The sequence below is a fragment of the Ornithorhynchus anatinus genome, chromosome 3 (genome assembly GCF_004115215.2).
Source record: "Ornithorhynchus anatinus isolate Pmale09 chromosome 3, mOrnAna1.pri.v4, whole genome shotgun sequence".
In the NCBI taxonomy this organism is placed as follows: Eukaryota; Metazoa; Chordata; class Mammalia; order Monotremata; family Ornithorhynchidae; genus Ornithorhynchus; species Ornithorhynchus anatinus.
The window spans coordinates 23,913,524-23,934,360 of NC_041730.1; the positions used below are offsets into that span (position 1 = coordinate 23,913,524).

The following is a 20,837-nucleotide window of genomic DNA, read 5'->3' on the forward strand; positions in this document are numbered from 1 at the left end:
CTTGTTAAAAATCTTTATTATTGTAATCTCTGCATCTTCTAGCATTTTAGTTTCCAAGACTGTATGTGCAAAGCCCCATTCCCTCTCCCTCGAAGGCAGTGTTCCTCTCCCAGGGGCTGCGGTGATGGGATAGGAGAGGGCAGGCACTCCTCAGATAGGGCCCAGCACAACAAGCTGCCCCTCCAGACAGACAATCAGGGTAGACAGGTGGACAGGTGGGTTGGGTGGGCAGCAAAGTCTCCTTTGAGGGAGCAGGATTCATCGGGGTCTAATGCCTTCCCCTCCTCCTCCACATCAACTTTTTCCTTTCTAGTTCCTCCCACTTGCTCTGAAGTGGGCTTTCTCCTCGGACCCCTCCCTCCAACCTTAGCACCAACTATCAGGAAAGCTGAGGTGGCTCTGTGACCTTGGGGAGGTCGATTGGGCCCCACCAATGCCCCAAGGCCTTCAACTCTTTCCACCCGGCCCTTCGAAGAACAATGCTAATAACTCATCCCAAGGTTCTGCTGCCAATAGATGGCTTCCCTGGTGGGTCTCTGTCCCACAAAGAAAAGCTCCCTGGCTCTGTTGCAATGGGTAGTTAAGGTAACACCCCCTACCTTGGCAACCATGCCATCCCCTCTGCTAGTGATGCTGCAGCTTGCACCCTCTTCTCCCTTAGCTTAAATTAAAAATGCAAGACAAAGACATATTGGAAAACAATGTTGATTCTCTATATAAAGTGGCAGTCTGTGGTCAAATCCTGTTGGAGGTTCTGATGCAATGTTTCCTTTCCCCTCCCCATTCCCCAACTTCTCTCTCTCTCTCTCACCTCCCTCCCCCCACCAAAGGGCAACCCACAGATCCTTCAGCCCAGGAAGAAAGACCTCAGCCCTATCCAACAAGAAGAGGTGCAGAGAGGCCCAATCCACCTGAATCACTAAGTCTCCTCCATCCTGGCTGGATCAACTGGTGTCCTCTATCATAAGTGGAACTCCTTCTCAACTTGATCAGAAATCTTAGCTGGATCAGGGGGAAGGGGAAAAAGACAAAGTGGCATCTGGGAGGAGAAAGGAGAAGGGGAAAACTAGGGTGAGAGCATTCAGTTCCCCCAACAAGACAGGAAAACAAATTTCCACACAAATATCCCAGTAAATTGAAGAGAAATGGAGACAGAAAGGATTCGAACAGGGAAGACCTGCCCATCCAAACTGGAAGGAGCTCAGTTCCAAAGATTCCTGGGCTTGGAAATATTGGCAGTAGGGAGTGGGAGAAATGAAATGGGGGGACAGGTGTGGGACACAACAATGACAACTGATGGAAGAAGGCTCCTAAGAAGCCAGAATGACCAACTCCCTGCACAGCAGGTAGCTGGGCAGAGGCAGCGATCTCAGTACTTGGGGACCTTGGTGTAGTCTTCTGTGTGGACGTGTCTGCAGAGGCAGATGGAGAGAACCATTCCCAGAAGCTGGGGGCAGAAGAGCACAGAGTCAGATTGAGACAGGAAAACTTCTCTCTTACCAATACAGCCCCTTTCCCCACCCCATCTCCCCTCCAACGTGGAGTGAATGTAAATAGGTGTGCTGGGATGCCAAGAGGGAGGGGCAGCCCAACCAAACCAACTACCATCCAACCACACAAGCAATTCCAAGAACCAAGTGAAGATGAAAGGCAGAGGGAGCAAAAAACCAACCTCGATGAAAGCGATGACTGCACAGACTCCGAGGATGATGCCCAAATTCTTCTCTAACCACTCCTGCACTTTGCTTTCGCAGCTCTGCAGGAGCACATGGCCAAATCAGAAAGGGTTATGGGGAAGTGGGGCTCAAAAGGGTGGTGGGGCATACACACAAACACACCCACACCCACAGAGACACACACTCAGCCTTCAATCAGAGAGGAGGCAGGAAAATGGGGAGCAAAGTATGATGATGGACAGGAACATGTCTGCTAATTCTGCTATATTGTAATCAGTCATATTTATTGGGTACTAAGCACTTGGGAGAATACCATAAAATAGACATATTCCCTGTCTACAACATGCTTAGAGTCTAGAGGGAGAGACAGATATTAAAATAAATCAATTACAGATATGATCAAAAGGTCTATGGGGATGGGAGGGGGATAAATAAAGGGAGCAAGTCAGGATGCACAGAAGGGAGTGGGAGAAGAGGAAAGGAGGTTTAGCCAGGGAAGACCTCATGGAGGAGATGTGCCTTCAATGGGGCTTTGAAATCGGTGAGAACAATTGTCGGATATTGTACTCTCCCGAGCACTTAGTACAGTGCTCTGTACATAGTAAATGCTCAAAAAATACCACTGACTGACCACCCCCGCCCTCAGATACTGATACTATCAGCTCACCCTCCTATAGACCAGGCTCAAGAACTTCTGGCCTTTCTTTGGGGCTGAGTGGTCCAGAGGTGCGAATATCCTCTAGATTGTAAACTCATCCTCTAGACTGTAAGCACATTGTGGGTAGGAATTATGTCTGTTTATTGTTATATTGTACTCTCCCAAGCACTTAGTAAAGTGCTCTGCACACAGTAAGTACTCAATAAATATGACTGAGTTGAACTGAAATAAAAGCCAAGTCCAATCATCAGGAACTTAGCCTAGTCTGTAGGACTGGTGTGCTAGACACTTCCCACTTCTTCTACATTTTCCCTCCTTCCCTACTTCTTCCGTCTCCATGTCCACCCACGACTCAGGTTTCTCTTCAGCTCAGGCCACTAGGCACAGGTGACTTTCTGCCCAACTCAGGACAGACCACATGGTCTCTGCTTCAGGAAAAGCTATCATCCTGGACTGGGGCTAGTTGTCCTGGACAGGAGCTAATTGCCTTGGTTATTGACCCCTTCCTTCTCCCCTCCCCAAGTTGTTAGGGGGCCCAGAGTGGAGGAAAGTGGCTCCCCAGGAATGGTGAATAGTGGGGAATGGGAACAAGGAAGGGAGGGAGGGAGGGAGGGAGGGATCAGAGCCACCCAGAAGGAAGCGGCATGTGAACCCCACCAGGCTCACCTCTTCGTGGATGTAGTTCCATAGGTCCTGATCAGTTGGCTTGGTGCTGTTTATAAAACAGATACCCCTCTCCATGTTCTTCCTGTTGTCTTTCATGCAGGAGCAAGGAAAAGCAGTCTTATTGTAAGCCTTGAGGTAAGTGTTTTCAGTCCAATTCAGGTAGCTGTTCCAACCGCAGCATTGTGCCTGCAAGACCCACACAATCAATCGATTAATCAATTGTACTTACTGAGTGCTTGGCACTGTAATAAGACCTTGGGAGAGTGTGATACGACCAAGTTGGGAGACCCTGCCCACTAGTTTACAGGTTGATGCCTCATCAGAATCAGGCTAGCCCTGAGGTGATTCCGTTTTTGCCCAGTGGCTCACAGGGGAATGCCCAAACTGATGACAGAGGGGAGGTGTGATGGGACAGCAGCTGCTAAGGCTCTCTACTCCATTTCCCTCTCTGACATCCCCAGCATCGCCAGTTCCCAGAGTGGCCACTCCGAAAGTTGGGAGAACATTAAAAAAATGATCCCGGCCAATGTTGCAAAATGATCCCAGCCTCAGAGCAAAGGCCCATCAGGCCCCATACTCTGTCCAGTGCACTGCCAAAGGATTCTTGGAGGGGCAGGGCAACTGTTGCCCCTTGACATCCATCCCGAGGGCCGGGCATCATGGTATTCAACTTCTGCCCAGTGAGCACAGGCACGCGGGACAGAACCATTACCCTACACCAGGCCACATTCCGGGTGAACACTGGCGGCCTACCCTAAACCTGGACCAGGCATTACAGCAATGTCACACTGTTTTTCGGGGCACACAGCATAGCGTGATGCCGTTACACAAGGCCGCTTTGAGGAATTGCCCCATCCTACATGATCTTAAGAGCGGATCTTGGGTGGGGGCCCAGAACTCCCACCTCAGCAACTTGTGTTCCCTTCCTAGATCAGAGTGATGTCTGGAGCAGCAACTGAAGTGCAAAACTCGGGGCAAGGGGTTGCGGGGGTCGGAGATCTGTGCCAAAAGTTACCGAATCGGATATAAGTGCATCGAGGGAGGTATCGGAATGGGCCAAGGGCCAGCTGAAAGTGGTTGGCAGGCCATCTCAGTGGCACTTCCACCGAGTTCTCCGGTCTGGCTGGGGAGAGACAGCCGCTGTCACCCACCCACGCCCAGAAACTGAGGTCATTTAACCATAAGGAAACTAGGGTCACCCTTTCTTCATCTGCCCCCCATTAGGCCAAGTCAAATGGTACACGTAGCAGACGAACCATTCCAAATGCCGCAAGAGGGAGCCCCAAGGCAGCTAAACACGCCCCAGAGACCCGGAATCTCAGGGGTAAAATTCCAACTCTAGAGTTTGTTTTTCTTTCCAAAGCTTGCTTGTTAACTCTTTAACCCCCTGTGGTCCCGTCCCTCCCCATCCTCGCTCCCAGCTAGTCAGCAAGGCCTCGCCTTGCAGTAGTAATAATTATAATAATTGTGATATTTGTTAAGCCCTGTGTATCAAGAACCATACTAAATGCGGGGATAGATAGACGATAAGCGAGTCTGGCACAATTCCTTTCCCCCATGTTGTTCACAGTCTAAGTAGGAGGGCGATCAGTATTAAATCCCCATTTTACAGTTGAGCTGACTGAAGCCAGAGAAGTCGTGACTTGCCCAAGATCGCACAACTGACAAGTGGCAGAGCTGGGGCTAGAAGCTAGGTCCTCTGACTCCCAGGCCTGGACTCTTTCCCCTAGGCCAAGGGTTACACTAGACTTTGAAAGAAGCAAGATGCATATTTCCTTCAGAAAAGAGATCAGATGATGGTCAGCTGAGGAAGGAGAGGCCAGAGCCTTGGGGAACCACCACACGATCTCCAGTATTGCACATCAATGATATCACTATTATGTGACTACTAGTTCGTCTTAAAGAGCTAATATCAGGAGCCTCTCTCATGAAAGTTGCTTACCAATGACACTGTCCGTCACAGGACCCTAAAAGGGCCAGACTGAGGAAGCACATGGGAAGCTGCTTATGTGTGATTGGCTCGCTGGCTTCACTAAGACTAAGCCTCCCGGCTACATCACGTGGAGGTCAACTGGGGTGGTGAATGGGGAAGTCTTGGGTTGGTGAGGGGCAGCATGGCCTAGTGGATAGAAGCAAAAGGGCATAGTGGATAGAACATGGGCTTGGGGGTCAGAAGGTCATGGGTTCTAATCTCAGCTCTGCCACTTGTCTGCTTCGGCAAGTCACTTCACCTTTCTGTGCTTCCGTTATCTCATCTGTAAGATAGGGAGTGTCTGTGAGCCCCACCTGGGACAGGGATTGTATCCAAACTGATTTGCTTGCATCCACCCCAGCCCTTAGTACAGTGCCTGGTATATAGTAAGTGCTTAACAAATATTTTTTCATTATTATTAACACAGGCCTGGGAATCCAAAGGACCTGGGTTCTTGTCCCGGCTCTGCCACTTGTCTGCTATGTGACCTTGGACAAGTTACTTAACTTCTCTGTACCTCAGTTACTACATTTGTGAAATGGGGATTAGGCTTGTGAACCCCATAAGGGACATGGATTGTGTCCAACCTGATAATACACCTACCCCAGTGTTTATAAGAGTGCCTGGCACATAATAAATGCTTAACAAATACCATCAAAAAATGCAGACCAATGGTAGTAAGGCCTGAGTCTCTCCCCTCACCCCACCAAGGATGCATTAGGTTGGGTCCATGTTTGAGGCCATTTTAAGCCAGCCACGAAAATAAGTGCTGGTCCCCGTCTTCTAATAATTTCATGCCCTCTTTCTCCTCCTCCACTCTTCCCTCCACCACCTGCCACCAAAAAATAAAAAGGCAATCAGACTCACACTGCCTCCTTCTATTATCATGGAAGCCCTGTCCATAGGAAGGGAAAACATTTGGTAGTGGACTTTTGAAGCAGTAAAGGCACATGACAGGCATACAATGAACAGGATAACAAGGTTTTGTTGTTGGGACAGAATTCTAGTGTCCTTAGTGAGTTTCAAGAATGACTGGCAAGCCTGGACTTGCTCCTTCAGAGGAGAGAGGCAATCTGAAGAAAACAGGGCCCAAGAGGGCCCCCATTGGCATGGGAAGGCTGGAGAGAACAGGGCTGGCCCTGTCCTAGAACAGCCCAGGGCAGATAAAGAGTGGCATATGCCTCCAGGTCTCTGACAAGAGAAGGCTGATGATTTTGCAGAGCTTGTCGGGCTGCAAGCTGTTGTGGCCACCCCATCCTGTGCATCTTCCCCGGATGTCTCAAGTCCCACGGGTCCTCCCGCCATTCCGGGGAGCAGCTCTGGTGTCGTCAAAGCAGAGTCGGGGCAGCCGTCGCCTCAGCCGGCCCGAAATAAAGTCACCTCCCTCAACCAGCTGGCTGCCCCAGTCCCACTCCAAGTGGTATATGGGATTTAGGAGGGACCAGTCAACTAGCAGGAAACATGATTACAGTTCCAAGGCCGCTCCAATAGCAAGTGCGGAGCCTGATCTCATAGGTGGGGTTGCTTTCCCCATGCCTTCCCCGGACCACCAGGTTAGACGATTTGCTAACTTTTTTTCCAAGGACCACCCCCTTGTCTTTGACTGTTGGGTATCTCCTGGCCTCAGTGCCAGCCCTACTACAATCAAGCTGACCAAGACACCCTCAGAGGGTTGGGTTGTCCCTCGTGTGACCCTGGACAGCGTGGCTCATTGGAAAGAGCACGGGCTTTGGAGTCAGGGCTCATGAGTTCGAATCCCCGCTCTGCCACTTGTCGGCTGTGTGACTGTGGGCAAGTCACTTAACTTCTCTGTGCCTCAGTTCCCTCATCTGTAAAATGGGGATTAAGATTGTGAGCCCCACGTGGGACAACCTGATTCTCCTATGTCTACCCCAGCGCTTAGAACAGTGCTCGGCACATAGTAAGCGCTTAACAAATACCAACATTATTATTATTATTATTATTAACTTCTCTGTGCCTCAGTTATCTCAGCTGTAAAATAGGGCCCCATCTGGGATTGGGACTGTGTCCAACCCGATTATCTTGTATATACCCCAGCGCTTAGTGCTGGGTCTGGAATATAGTAAGAGTTTAACAAATACCACAGTTATTACTACTGTTATTATTATGAGGGCCAACTAATAGGTTAACAGTCCCTCTTCCTCTAATAATAATAATAATAATGTTGGTATTTGTTAAGCACTTACTATGTGCCGAGCACTGTTCTAAGCACTGGGGTAGACATAGGGGAATCAGGTTGTCCCACGTGGGGCTCACAGTCTTAATCCCCATTTTACAGATGAGGGAACTGAGGCACAGAGAAGTTAAGTGACTTGCCCACAGTCACACAGCCGACAAATGGCAGAGCGGGGATTCGAACTCATGAGCCCTGACTCCAAAGCCCATGCTCTTTCCACTGAGCCACGCTGCTTCTCTACCTCCTCCTTCATTGCTCACATCCCAGGAGAGGCCCGATGCTGGAGGGAGAGAAGCTGATGGAAAGAGACGAGAATGTTAGCACAGTAGAGGCCCCTAGCCAGAGGCCGACCCCCTCACCTGGACTTGCACATAGTCCCATGCTTCCTCAATGCTGCTTGTCTTGTTATCATTCGGGTTGTACTTGTGAATGAAATTCCCAATGATGTCAGCAACTTCTTCCTTCAACTGGGGACAAAAAAGAAAGATGGAGGAAGTCAGACCTCAGGAAACACAAGTACACCAGACTCTCGCTCGCCCTTTTCTCCTGCTTGAGCATTTGGAAGTGGAAGGTCCAAGAGGCCAGAAGTGAACTCCTGCTAGCCCAGCCCCACCTCCTGTGGCAACCCATCGTCACAGGGTTGCTGCTCAACAACGGACAGGCAGGGTCTCCCATTGAGCCAATGCTCTAACTGGGTGAGAGAATGCCCCCATCTGCTCTTCCTACCAGCCAGGCTGGGGAAACGAACACTCTAGGGATTAGTGTGGTGGGGAGGAGGCAGCATAGAAACAGAGTCCCTGGGCTCGAGACTCTAGAGAATGTTGCTGCGCCCTGAATCCCGCTCTCCAGGTTCCTCCCGAGCTCAGCCCCTGGCCTCTCTCAGCGGCCCTCGCCCTGACGACTCGTTGCCAGCAGAGCAGAGTGCTCGGGGCCTGATGCTGGCAGGGAACATCTGGGAACTTTTGTTTTTACGGTATTTGATAAGTGCTTACTATGCATCAGGCACTGTACTAAGCACTGGAGTGGATACGAGTTAATCAGGTTGGACACCATCCCTGTCCGGCACTGGACCCGTGGTCTTAAACACCTTATAACAGATGAGGTAACCGAGGCACAGAGAAGTTGAGTGACTTGCCCAAGGTCACACACAAGACAAGTGGAATATCTAATATTAGGCCCCAGGTCCTTCTTACTGCCAGGCCCATGCTCTATTCAGTAGGCTATGCTGCTTCATATGACTTTGAGATCTTCTCTGTCTCAGGGTGAGGCTGAAATTTGGGGATAGAGAGAGGTCTTAATCCCACCATCTTCAAGACCCTGGGGAGTGGGAAGGCAGTGAGACATTTTGGAACCTGGCTGGGCAATTTCAGAGCACAGTAGAGCTCAGCAGCAAGGCCTAGTGGAAAGAGCGTGGGCCTGGGAGTCAGAGGGCCTGGGTTCTCTAATCTCAGCTCTGCAACTTGTCTGCTGTATGACCTTGGCAAGTCACTTAACTTTTCTGTCCCTCAGTTCCTTCATCTGTAAATGGGGATTCCCCACCTGTTCTCCCTCCTACACAATATTATTAACAATAATAATATTGTGGTATTCGTTAAGCACTTACTATGTGCCAGGCATAATAACTAAGCACACTGGAGAGGATACAAGCAAATTGGGTGGACACAGTCCCTGTCCCACACAGGGCTCACAGTCTCAATCCCCATTTCACAGATGAGGTAACTGAGGCACAGAAAATTGAAGTGATTGCCCAAGGCCACACAGCAGACAACTGGCAGAGCTGAGATTAGAACCCATGACCTTCTGACTCCCAGGCCCATGTTCTATCCACTACACCATAAGACTGAGTCCCATGTAGAGACTGATAATCTATCTACCTTAGTGCTTAGTACAGTGCTGGATGCATAGTAAGCCCTTAACAAATACCTCACTTATTATTAGTAGCAGTAGTAGAGAGTGTTCCGGCATATAAGCTTTCCAATTCCAACTCCTCTCAGCTTCCTGTTCCTCGCATTCTGACTTTAACATTCATTACTAAAGAATGTGGAGGTGGGAGACCCGGTTTACATGAGGGAGAAACCACACTCCAAGATGCCTTCTTCCCACCCATTTAAATCCAACGGGAAGTGACCCAAAAGATCAACCATCATTCCCTGCATCTTTGCAGCTGCCTTTATCCTGCCCACCCACTATTCCCCATAATAATCCCACCATCCCACACAGCTCCTGGAGCTACTTCTCATCAGGGGTCATTCATTCATTCAATAGTATTTATTGAGTGCTTACTATGTGCAGAACACTGTACTGAGCGCTTGGAATGTACAATTCGGCAATAGATAGGGACAATCCCTGTCCACTAACGGGCTCACAGTCTAAATTGGGAAACAGACAGCAAAGCAAAACAGAACCAAACAAAACATCATCAAGATAAATAGAATCATGGAGATATACACCTCATTAACAAAATAAATAGGGTAATTAATATATACAAATATGCACAGTGCTGAGGGGAGGGGAAGGGGGAATGGGGAGGAGGAAGAGAGGGAAAGCGGGGGCTCAGTCTGGGAAGGCCTCTTGGAGGAGCTGAGCTCTCAGTAGGGCTTTGAAGAGGGGAAGAGAGTTAGTTTGGCGGATGAGAGGAGGGAGGGCATTCCAGGACAGTGGTAGGACGTGGACCAGGGGTCGACGGCGGGACAGGCGCCAACAGGGAACCGTGAGGAGGTGAGCGGCAGAGGAGCCTTTGACTTCCCATGGGAAGCCACATTGAATGCCACCACTCCAGGTCCCCACTCTTGCTCCTCAGGTTATACATCTTCCCACAAATAGAGGAAGAGAGGGCCCCCCCGGTTTGCTCTCAGCCCATACCGCACTCAAGGTGCAAGGGATCTTTTTTTAGAGACACTTCCTCTTCTGTTTTGGTGGGCTTTGACTGGTCCTCCTCCAGCCGCCCATCCCACCTGTCCTTCTGTCAGCTGCTTATCTGGGAACTGATCATTACACATAGTTCTATTTATATCACACTTGTGGTCACGGCAGCACAAGTCATCAGCTTCCCCATTTCACTGCCCCAACTCAGAGTTACAGAGGGCCGTTTCCCTGGAAACACCTCTCCACAGGCCGAGACTGAACACGGGCAGTGGAATGGCCCCCATGCCATCCATACCCATTGCTCGCGTTCCGTTTCACCAGTTCGCTGTCTGGTGCCCCTCTTGCAGGTTGGGGGCACCGGGGGTGGTGCCAGGAACTACACACACTCTGGCAATGGTTGTTACTACTACGGGGTGGAGGGAAAAAAGGAGAGACGATGGAGAAGAAACGCACATCGCAAGGACAAAACTTTCTCATCGTTGCAAACGAGTATGTCACCCCCGAGGGCCCCGTCCATCACACCTGCCCTGCCTGGTTTGGGACTGAGAGGGCTGCTGGGGCAGCCGACCCCATCAGGAACTCTTTGAGCCCTCTCTGCTCTCCAGACAAAACCTGCTCCACTTTCCCTCAACCCAAAGGCCCTAGTATGGCCTCCCAGAAAGGGAAAACAGGAGAGCAGTGCCTTAGGTGTTCCACTCCACCCCACTGCTAGGTGTGGGAAAGTTACACACAGGAGCAGCATTGTGCTGCAAAAACCTGTTTATCCACTTGCGGCATTAGAGCATGTGTGTTGCTGTGTGTGGTGAGGGGGGTGAGGAAGGGAGGGGAAAAGGGATGAGAATGAAAAGTTCTTGGGGGCTGCTTCCCTCCCTCAACCAGCACACCCCCATAAAATCAACTTCCTCCTTGCCCCCCCATCCCTCTCTCTCTCTCTCTCTCCTTCTTGCTAAAGAGAAATCACAAGTAACCCAGAGTGAGCTAAGACTTGCCACCCCAAACCTTGCTCATATCTGAAACACCCTGAAGAAGAAGAGTCAACCAAAATGAGGAAGAGCCAGGCTGTTCCCCACCCTCGTTCAGCCCAGAACTCCCCAGGCCTTAGTTTGCTTTGGCTACTAGGACGGGCGAGTCCGGCAGAGGGCCGGAGTCCTGGTTATGCTGACGTTCTGTCCACATCTCCATATTTCACCGTGCGCAGACACAGCTAGGAAAGGAATCACTAATGGATCAATCCCAGGCTGAACTGCAGCCAGCCTGACATTGGACCTGTATCCAGTCAGCACCTCAAATATCAACCATCTATGGGAAGGAGTCCAGTTCCCTAAGCATTTCACCGGTCACCCCTAGCTGAGCTCTTCGGTGGGGTCCCAAATGCAGGTTGGAAGGGGTTTCATCCCTCCCTTCTACCACGTGGAGCTTCCCCAGTCCTGCCATATGGAAGTCACGATAGCAGGGGAGTTGTGGGAGTAATGAGAGGTATCCGCTCTCAGAAAGTCCCTCCTTCTCCTCCTCCTCTCCGGGTAGGCCTGCTGCAAGAATAAACAGTGTCTCGACCATGTTTATCATTCCACAGGGATTTATGAAGTGCTGGGAAAAAAAAATTCCTCAAGCTCCACAGAGGAAACGACCCCCAAATTCCTTCCGGCCATGAGAAGCAGAAAGCCTGCCCTATCCTGCCCCACCCAGGACAGAACAGCAGGGCACTCTGGGAGGTAGCAGTGGAGACATGGGCTCAGACTCCCAACCGGCAATTTCTAGGGATCAGACCAGGCTCAGCCCTGGGAACAAGGGAGGCTTTACCATGAAACACAGGCCAGTCACCTAGCTGCTCACCCCAAGCATCCCTTCTCCCAGAGCAGGCACAGCACTTACCGAGTTTCTGTACAGGTAGGTGAGGGTACCGGCTGCCACTTGGCCAAAAAAGATGAGCAGGAGGACCGTAAAATACTGGCGACACAAGGAGAAATCCATGAGCAGAGGCAGGGAACCCACTCACCCCACCCATCCCACTGTCGAGGGCATAAAACTAGGGAGATGAGACAGAATTGAGACGCCACTGTCGGAACCCGCCCACCAAGCCAGCCCTCAGGGGACTCCCACCAGGCCTGTTTCAGGGAGATGGTAACTAACTTGTCCAGTTGTCAAAGTCCTCCCTGCTCAAACAGCCTTTTCCAGCAGCAATGGGGGCCACCAGGACTTCATAATTCCGTTCCAATGCTCACGGAGGTCATAAGGAATCGCTGTGAGTAGACCTCGAATGCCTGTTCCGAGCCCAGGGAAGTGGGAAGGCTCACAGCTGGCTCCTGGTCTCTCCCATGTGCTTCAGGAAGAAACAACTTCCAATATTCCCCTGAGCATGTGGGAGCACCATCAGGGATTGCCCTCGCAAGAGCTCTTAAAAACTTGGCGGCCTCTGTGAGGTTCCCCAAGTCCCACCACTGGGAACCACTGACTTGGGGGAAGAGAAAGATGGAACCAGATCTTACCAGCCCTAAGAGGCATCGGACTTCGTTGACTGCTCCGATGCAGCCCAGGAAACCCATGATCATGGTCACTGCCCCAACTCCAATGAAGATGTACGCTCCAATCTTTAGGTTGGCTGAGGAGTCTTCTGTGGGAATAGGAGGATGGTAAGGAGAAGAAAGCACATTACACATGGTATCACCCTCTAACCCACCATTCTCGACCTCAGAGAATTTAACCAGGTAGAGAAACCAACTAAGAAAGAAGACAAGCTAGAAGAAGAACCCCAGCCTAAGCTCTCAAGAGTTTAGGAGAGGAAGGAGGTCACGCCCTATGGGGAATATACAGATTAATGCCAATAACTGCGGTATTTGTTAAGGGCTTACTATGTGCCAAGCACCGCACTAAGCACTGGAGTAGATACAAGATAATCAGGTTGGATACATTCCCTGTCCTACAGGAGCTCAACAGTCTAAGGAGAATGAGAATAGGTATTTAATCCCCATTTTACAGATGAGAAAAGTGAGGCCAAGAAAAGTTAAGTAACTTGCCCAAGGTCAACCAGCAGGCACGTGGCAGAGCCAGGATTAGAACTCAGGTGCCATGACTGCCAGATCTGTGCAGACTAACCAGGAACCACAAATCAGCAGTTTATTCCACCACTGGATGAGGTGGCTTCTTCCAGGTGGTACATGGGATAGGATTCTTGAGCTCACAAATCCCTCTAAGACCACCCCTCATCCAGTATTCCGCATACTGGAATAGCCTGACCAATGGCAGGTCCTGATCTCCGATTTCTTCCTTCTCCTGAGTCCTTTCCAACCAGTTGATCAGTGGTATTTACTGAGCACTTTCTGAGTACAAGGCATGATACTGAGCGTTTGGGAGAGTACAGTACAATAGTGAAGCAAGATTCATTCGTTCATTCAATCATATTTATTGAGGGCTTACTGTGTACAGAGCACTGTATTAAGCGCTTGGGAAAGTACAATATAACAGTGTTGCACTAGGATGCCCTAGTGGCCTGGGAGTAAGAGGACTTAGGTTCTAATCCTAGCTCTTGTCTTCTGTGTGACCTTGAGCAGGTCACAACTTCTCTGTGCCTCAGCTTCTTCGTCTGTAAAATGGGGATTAAGACAGAGTCCTATGTGAGACATGGACTGTGTCCAACATCATCTTGTGTTTATGACAGCGCTTAGTACAGTGCCTGCTACATAATATGCACTTAAATATTCTATTAAAAAAATAGAGTTGGTAGATATGATCCCTGTCCTGAAAGGAGCTTACAAAGTAAGCCAGCTGTAGGTTTTCCAAGGGTCCCCCAGACTCTCAAATCTCTCCTGGTCTCTGGGCCAGTCTCACAGCCAGGGTACACTCTGAGGTTTGGGATGAGGGCCAGCCAATGGGTTGCCAGAATTCCAGAGGGCTTCCATCAATGAGATTTTTCCCTCAACAACTCTGCCTGGAGCAAGACTGTAAATACAGATGACACTTTGCCACCCACCTACCTCCCAGGCTGCCTGGGAGGAGGAGTTTAATACCTGTCTGAGATTCAGCAATCTTCTGATGAGGGACTAAAGATTGTTTGAAGACAAAAGCATCCTTATCTGTAAAGGGACAGGGAGAGGCCCAAACTATCTCCCCAAACTAGGCTAAGACTAAGTAATATGGTGCCTGGCACATAGTGAGTGCTTAACAAATACTATAACAACAATAATAACAACAACAATAATTAGCAGGTATAAAGGACAGCCCAGATGAAAGGTCCTGCATGGTTCACAGTAATGATTAGAGCTTTTACTCTCCCTCAGGGGGAGCCCTTGGGGGAGAGGGCAACAGAAACCTGGAGAAGGTGGGGAGGTCTGCCTTTTAAAGAGGAAATCCCAAACTCCAGAAATGGTATTCTGCTTCCATGGCCAGAGGAATTCCCTACTTAAAGTAGATGACCTGTTGCCTAAGGGTCCTCTCTTTCCCAAAGCTCCATTCCCCAGCCTCACAGTACCTCTCAGTAATGAGAAGAATGAGAACAATATTGGCGATGGTTTTAATAAGTGTTTACTGTGAGCCAAGCAATGAGCTGTTTGCTGGGGTAGTTTCTAGGTTGAAGATCAGACAGTCTCCGTCCCACGTGAGACTCGATCTATCTCATCTTCATTTTACAAGTGAAGAAACTGAGGCCCAGACATGTTAAGTGACTTACCCAAGGTCACACAGCAGGTCACTGGCAAAACTGTGTTTCTCTACTCTCAATCCCAGGCTCTTCTCCCTAATCCAAACTGCCTCCCACTTCCTTCCTCCTCCTTCCCTTAGGTAGCACTTGAGGAATGATCAGCACTGAGCCACAGAGACTGCTTGTGGCTGACTGAACTGGTCAATTAGTGCTATTTACTGAGCGCTTATTGTATATACGGAGAAGGCACTGTTAAGCTGTGTGGCCTAGTGAAAAGAGAGTCAGAATTTGGGTTCTAAACCTGGCTTGGGTATGTGTCTGCTTTGTGACCTTGGACAAATCACTTCATTTCTCTGTGCCTCAACTACCTCCTCTGTAAAATAGGTATTAAGACTGTGAGCTCCATGTCCAGCCTGATTATCCTGTACCTCTCCCAGTGCTTAGTACAGTGACTAGAACATAGTGAGTGTTTAAATTCATTGAAAAAAAAAAAACACTTGGAAAAGTACATTACAATAGAGTTGGTAGATACCATCCCTGCCTACAAAGAGTTCACAGTCTACAGAAGCAGATGGACACTAAAATAAACTACAGATAGGGGAAATAGTAGAGTATATGGATATGCATGTAAATGCTTGTGGGACTGGGTAAGGGCTTAAGAGGTGCACGGTCAGGTATATAAGCGGACACATAACCAGCTCCCACCAAGCTTTCTTCTTCCTCACTCTGACTGTGCCAGTCTCTTGTCATGGAACTCCAGGCTGGTGTTCACTCTGCTCCTTCCCAAAGCAGGGTCCTAAGCCCACAAGGAACTCCAAGGAGTTTTGTGGGCAAGCGCAGGGGCGGAGAGGAAGAACACGGCTCCCATGGGTCTCCTGGACCTTACTGTCTCGGCCTCAGGAAAACATTGGCCCCAGGAAGCCCCCTTAAAGATTCAGGCCCGTAAAAGATTCAGGCCTGCACTCAGCTCCTCACCAGAGCCACCTGGCAGGCCTGCCTGGACCTTGTCTCCAGGCCTACCGCCCTTTAAGCTGGCAGAGTTCAACCTCCCCCTTTCTCCCTCCTCACCCCCCGCACAGATCCATGTGGAGCTCTGCCCAAGAGAGCTCAGGTTGCTTACTAGAAGGGAGGGGATTGCACTTGAGGAAGGGGGTGAGCGTGTTAAAACTGGAAATCCCCCGGAAGGAAGCAGAGAGCCAACACCCCCAGCTGGTGGAACAAATAGAAGAGGGTGCCCAGACCTGAATGGAGCAGGGCTAGGCTGCTCCCTGGGGAGAAACAAGAGCCAGCCAGTACTGGAATGTCCCTGGTTCTCACCACTTCCACATAACCCTACCATTGGCATCCAATGTAGGGAGGAGATGGGTGGCAGGTGCTAGGGCTTTGCTTCTGTTTTCTCTTCCAGACAGCTGTTGCCTTCTCCTCTCCCCTCACCACACGCACACACACACACACACACACATGCACGCACACGCGCACACACACACACACCCGTCAGCCATCCCCAAAAAAGGAGAGAAGACGCCCCACCTCCTCTTCACTTCCAAACATCCTGATGGTGAAACTCTCCTGGAGCCTTTCAGAGGCCTGAGTTCTGACTTTCTAAAGTCACAATCTGTTACTGTGCCGCAGATTCCCACTCTCCTTGCTTCACTGAGACTGAAGGAAAGCAGGACTGAAGTCTAATGGTGTTCTTGGAGACTAGGTTTCTATAGTTAAGATCATTAAAAATGGTATTTATTGAGCTCTTAGTACGTGCAGAGCACTGTGCTAAAGCACTTGGGAGAGTACTGTACAACAGAGTTGTTGGACATGTTCCCTGCCCACAGAAAGCTTACAGTCTAGTGGGTTATAACTTACTGTTCCTCACACCTTTCTTCCAGAGAGAGCCGAGTGGCTTTAGAGAAACCTTATTTCAGACTCTGAGGGAAGGAAAAGATAATTCTGTATCCCCACTGAACAGATAGAGAAATTGAGGGCTGGAAGTTAAAGGAGGTGCCCAAGGCCACCCCACAATTTAATAACTGTGTGGAACTGGTTCAGAAGTCCTTTCATTTGATTATTTTTTAATAGTATTTGCTAAGCACTTTCTTTGTGCCAGGCACTGTACTCAGCACTGAGATAGATAGAAGATCATCGGGTTGGACACAATCCCTGTCCAACATGGGGCTCATAGTCTTAAATCCCCATGTCAAAGATGAGGTAACTGATGCACAGAGAAGTTGAGTGACTTGCCCAAGGTCAAACAGCAAAGTGGGACAATCAGGATTAAAACCCAAGTCCTCTGACTCCCAGGTCTGTGCTCTTTCCACTAGGCCATGCTACTACTCCTGTTTTAGCTTCCTCTAAGGAGAGTGAGCCTCAGCCCAAAAGCCAGCTTCCAAGTTTGCTTTCCCTGGGCTCAGGTCATTATTCATATGCAAAAACAAATGTATTCATCTAGTGCCTCTCAGCCAGGAATTCCCAGCACTGATGCATCAGTTCAGTCTCCCAACTCCCTGTTCTCCCAGTCTCCCCCTGCTCAGAAGAAGCCTAGCCCACCCACCACAGCGGAGAGACTCAGAACAGTATCGGAGACCCCTGCTCCCAGCTCCTAATCGAATGGACCCACACCCCACTTGTCAGCCAGGGAACAAAGAGCAGGGGAGGACAAGTCTCTTACGCAGCACGGCAATGAAACTGGTCTTGTCGGCGAGGATCCATACTCCACACCCGAGGATGATGCCTCCCAAGATCTGGAAAAGGAGATGAGGGGATTGAGGACAGAACAAGCACGGTGACAACCGCCATGACCCAAGCTGATGCCCACTTTCCCAGGGAGCTGACAACCACCATGACCCGAGCTGATGCCCACTTTCCCAGGGAGCTGATCTTGCTCAGGGAGGACACGAGACCTCTGCAGCAGCTGGACCGTGGGAGCCCCAAGGCTTGTGAGAATGTGGTGAGGGCTGGGAGAGGCCTGTAGCTTTTTGTTACCACCATCACCCCTTGCCCAGGAGCAGCAGAAAGCCTCCAGGCTGAAACTAGCCACTTCCAAGGCAACCCCAAAATGGAGCACTGGGGACACGTCAGGCAGCTACAGAAGCTGTGACCAGTGAGAGTACCCGACCAAGTGACCCAAGTGGCTGCAAGGGTAGATGGCACTGCCCCACTAATTTTCCATTCTCTGCCCCCGCTCCTCCCTCAGTCTCTTCCCGATCTCCTCAGGTGTGCGGCTGATGTGGATGATCCCGAGTCTCCAAGGTCTTGTCTAATCCCAGCACTTAGTAGAGTGCTTGGCACACAGTAAGCACCCAAATACCACAGATAGTATTATTATTATTACTCCCCCACCCCGGCCCGACCCAGGCTTAAAGTCCTAGTGACTTCCCCTGGAGCAGCTGTTCCTCTTTGAAGGCAGAGGGTCTGAGGGGTCTCCTCTGGGTGGCTGGGCCAACGGGGAGACAGCAGAGCAGCTGCCCAGTTTCCAGGCTTTCTTGAGGCCCATCAGAGGGCTGCAGTCTGCCCTGCAAGGAGCTGGGGGGAGGGGGACAAAACCCCAGATCTCAAATGCCAAATCCTTAGCTGCAGGAATCCTGAGGCAAGCCTCCTCTTCCTCCTTGGGGAAGAGACCAATGCCTGGGCGATTCTGAACCTGTTTTGTTCCCCACAGTCAACTCAATACAAGTGTGTTTTTTTTTAATTGAGGGTGGGTGGGGCCGGGGGGGGGTGGCGGGAGGGAGGATCATCTTTCTCCATCCAAGTTTACGTAGCAGTGTTATCAGAGCACTCACTTGGTGCAGTGACCTATATTAGGTTCTTGGGAATTACAGAAAGAAGATGCCCATTCCCTTATCCTTGTCTGCAAGGACCTTACATGAGCATAACACACACATACCCTCCCTCCCCACCCCCAACCAATGAATAAAGCAGCAGGGAAGATACACTGAGCCAATCTTGACCCTCTCCTCTTGTCCTGCTGTATTATAACTCTGGGGTGGAGGAGGAACCTCTGGAGAAGGGGGAGAAGAGAGGGGGAACTTTCCCCATCAGGTCTTTAAACATCTTCACTCCTTCCCCAATTCATGTCAATTGCGGTGCAGTGTCACACCCTCTCAGTCCCTGGGGGTGAGTGGAGTTGGGGTGGGCCATAGGGCTGGGAGGTCCAACTGGAAAGAGCAAGTCAAGGAAAAAGGAAGTGGCTAGGAACACTTCTTTGCTAACGACCCTGGCTCCTCTGTCTCCCCACTCCAATCCATACTTCACTTGCTGACCGGGCCATTTTTCTACAAAAATGTTCAGGCCATGTTTCCCCACTTCTCAAGAACCTCCAGTGGTAGCCCATCCACTTCCGCATCAAATGAAAACGTCTTACCAGTGGCTTTAAAACACTTAATCACCTTGCCCCCCTCCTACCTCATCTCCCTATATGCTCCATCGCATAATTCTTCTGCTAATGTCAACCTTCTCATTGTCCTTCAATCTCGTCTACCTCACCACGGACCTCTCACCCACGTCCCGCCTCTGGCCTGGAACACTCTCCCTCTTCATCTCTGAAAGAAAATTACTCTCCCCACCTTCAAAGTCTTATTGAAGACATCTCCCCCAAGAGCCCTCCCTGACCAAGCCCTCTTTTCCTTTTCTCCCACTCCCTTCTGCATCACACTTACTCACTCCCTTTATTAATCCCCCCAACCCAGCCCCAAATTACTTGTGTACATATCTGTAATTTTATTTATTTATATTAATGTCTATCTCCCCCTCTAGACTGGAAGCTCATTGTGAGTATGGAATGTGTCTATTATACTGTAGTCTCTCAAGCCTTTAGTACAGTGCTCTGCACACAGTAATTATAACACTATTGACTGACTCAGTGATATTTACCAAGCACCTCTGTGCTCCAACCTGCCAGTAGGGGAGGCTGAGACACAAAGCCAAGGGCAAAAGTAAGTTAGGATGCCCTCGCCCCATTGCCGGAGGACAAGTTCTGAAAGGCTCCTCAAGCTGTTATTGGTTCCTCTCATTTTTTTTAAGGCATTTGTTAAGTGCTTACTAGGTGACAGGTACTGTTCTAAGCAATGGGGTAGATACAAGCTAATCAGATTGGACACAGTCCATGTCCCAGTTGGGGCTCACAGTATTAATCCCTATTTTACAGATGAGTTAACAGAGGCCCAGAGAGGTGAAGAGACTTGTCCAAGTCACAGAGCAAACAAGTGGCAGAGCTGGGATTAAAACTCAGTATTCTCCTCATGATTTCTCTTATACCTACTTACTTTCTTCATCTTTTCCCTTTCCTCCCCGTCTCCTCAGTCACTATCTCTGGGACCTAAATCATGTCCCTAAGAAAAGCGTTACGGCCTGTTGGAAAGTGCACAGACCTATAAGTATCCAGGAGACCTGGATTCTAATCATAGCTCAGTCACCTGCTTATTGTGTAACTTCACGCTAGTTATTAAATTTTCTGTATCTCAGTTTCCTTATCTGAAAAATGGGGATTCAATACCTGTATTCCCTCCCCTAGATCCCAAATAGGACAGCCCCTGAGTCTGATCTGATTATTTCATACCTACTCCAGTTTAACAAATACCAGAATTATTATAGGGATTTGGCCAGATCAGGGGTGCTATAAAACCCCAGATTTGGGCGCTGGTGGGCAGGATCTGAACACATGCCCTGCCTACAAATCCTTTAAAGAGAACCAACCCTAGAGGTGCCTGAGAAGCCTCACAGCACGTCCCAGAGCCCAGCTGCCTCATGCCATCAACCGTGCCTGGCCAGAAGGGGCCCCAGTTATGGCCGGGCTTTGGAAGCCCCTTGGAAAAATGTTGAGAGTGACGGGCCCAGCAGGCCCTTTCTTCTCTGTCTGGCCTCCTCCTCTTGCTCTCCCCACCATGCAATATGTGGGAAAGTGTGTTTTTGCTCAAGAGTTTGGCAATGTTCAGCCCCTCCCACCAGTGCCCCAAAAGGCAGAGGCAGAACAGGTTTACTGCAAGAAGAAGCAGCACAAAGTCCATTGAGAGAGAGAGACACACACACACACAGAGCCTCTCCCACCCCCCTGGAGTCTGGCTTCAGGACTTTGTCCGTCTTTTGCAGCAGGCTGCTCCTGTCTCCATAGGGACTATTATGCCAGCCTACTGAAGGTCAGTTAAAGTGGTGAGTCCCAGGAGCTGAGAGTACCAGCCCCA

At 49.9% G+C, this 20,837-nt stretch overlaps 1 protein-coding gene across 3 annotated transcripts in view; it reads right to left on the bottom strand.

Annotated features, from left to right (window-relative positions):
- CD82 (CD82 molecule) overlaps nucleotides 1-20,837 on the bottom strand; it is a 50,399-nt gene continuing 29,562 nt past the window's right edge. For all 3 annotated transcript variants that reach the window (XM_029061101.2, XM_007668023.2, XM_029061102.2), the window contains exons 3-9: nucleotides 17,330-17,402; nucleotides 12,521-12,645; nucleotides 11,907-11,981; nucleotides 7,529-7,636; nucleotides 3,001-3,186; nucleotides 1,673-1,756; nucleotides 1-1,447 (exon numbers count right to left, since the gene is read on the bottom strand). In XM_029061101.2, the coding sequence (XP_028916934.1) occupies nucleotides 1,370-1,447; nucleotides 1,673-1,756; nucleotides 3,001-3,186; nucleotides 7,529-7,636; nucleotides 11,907-11,981; nucleotides 12,521-12,645; nucleotides 17,330-17,402 (729 nt within the window). In that variant the 3' untranslated portion in view covers nucleotides 1-1,369. The remainder of the gene's footprint in view (nucleotides 1,448-1,672; nucleotides 1,757-3,000; nucleotides 3,187-7,528; nucleotides 7,637-11,906; nucleotides 11,982-12,520; nucleotides 12,646-17,329; nucleotides 17,403-20,837) is intronic.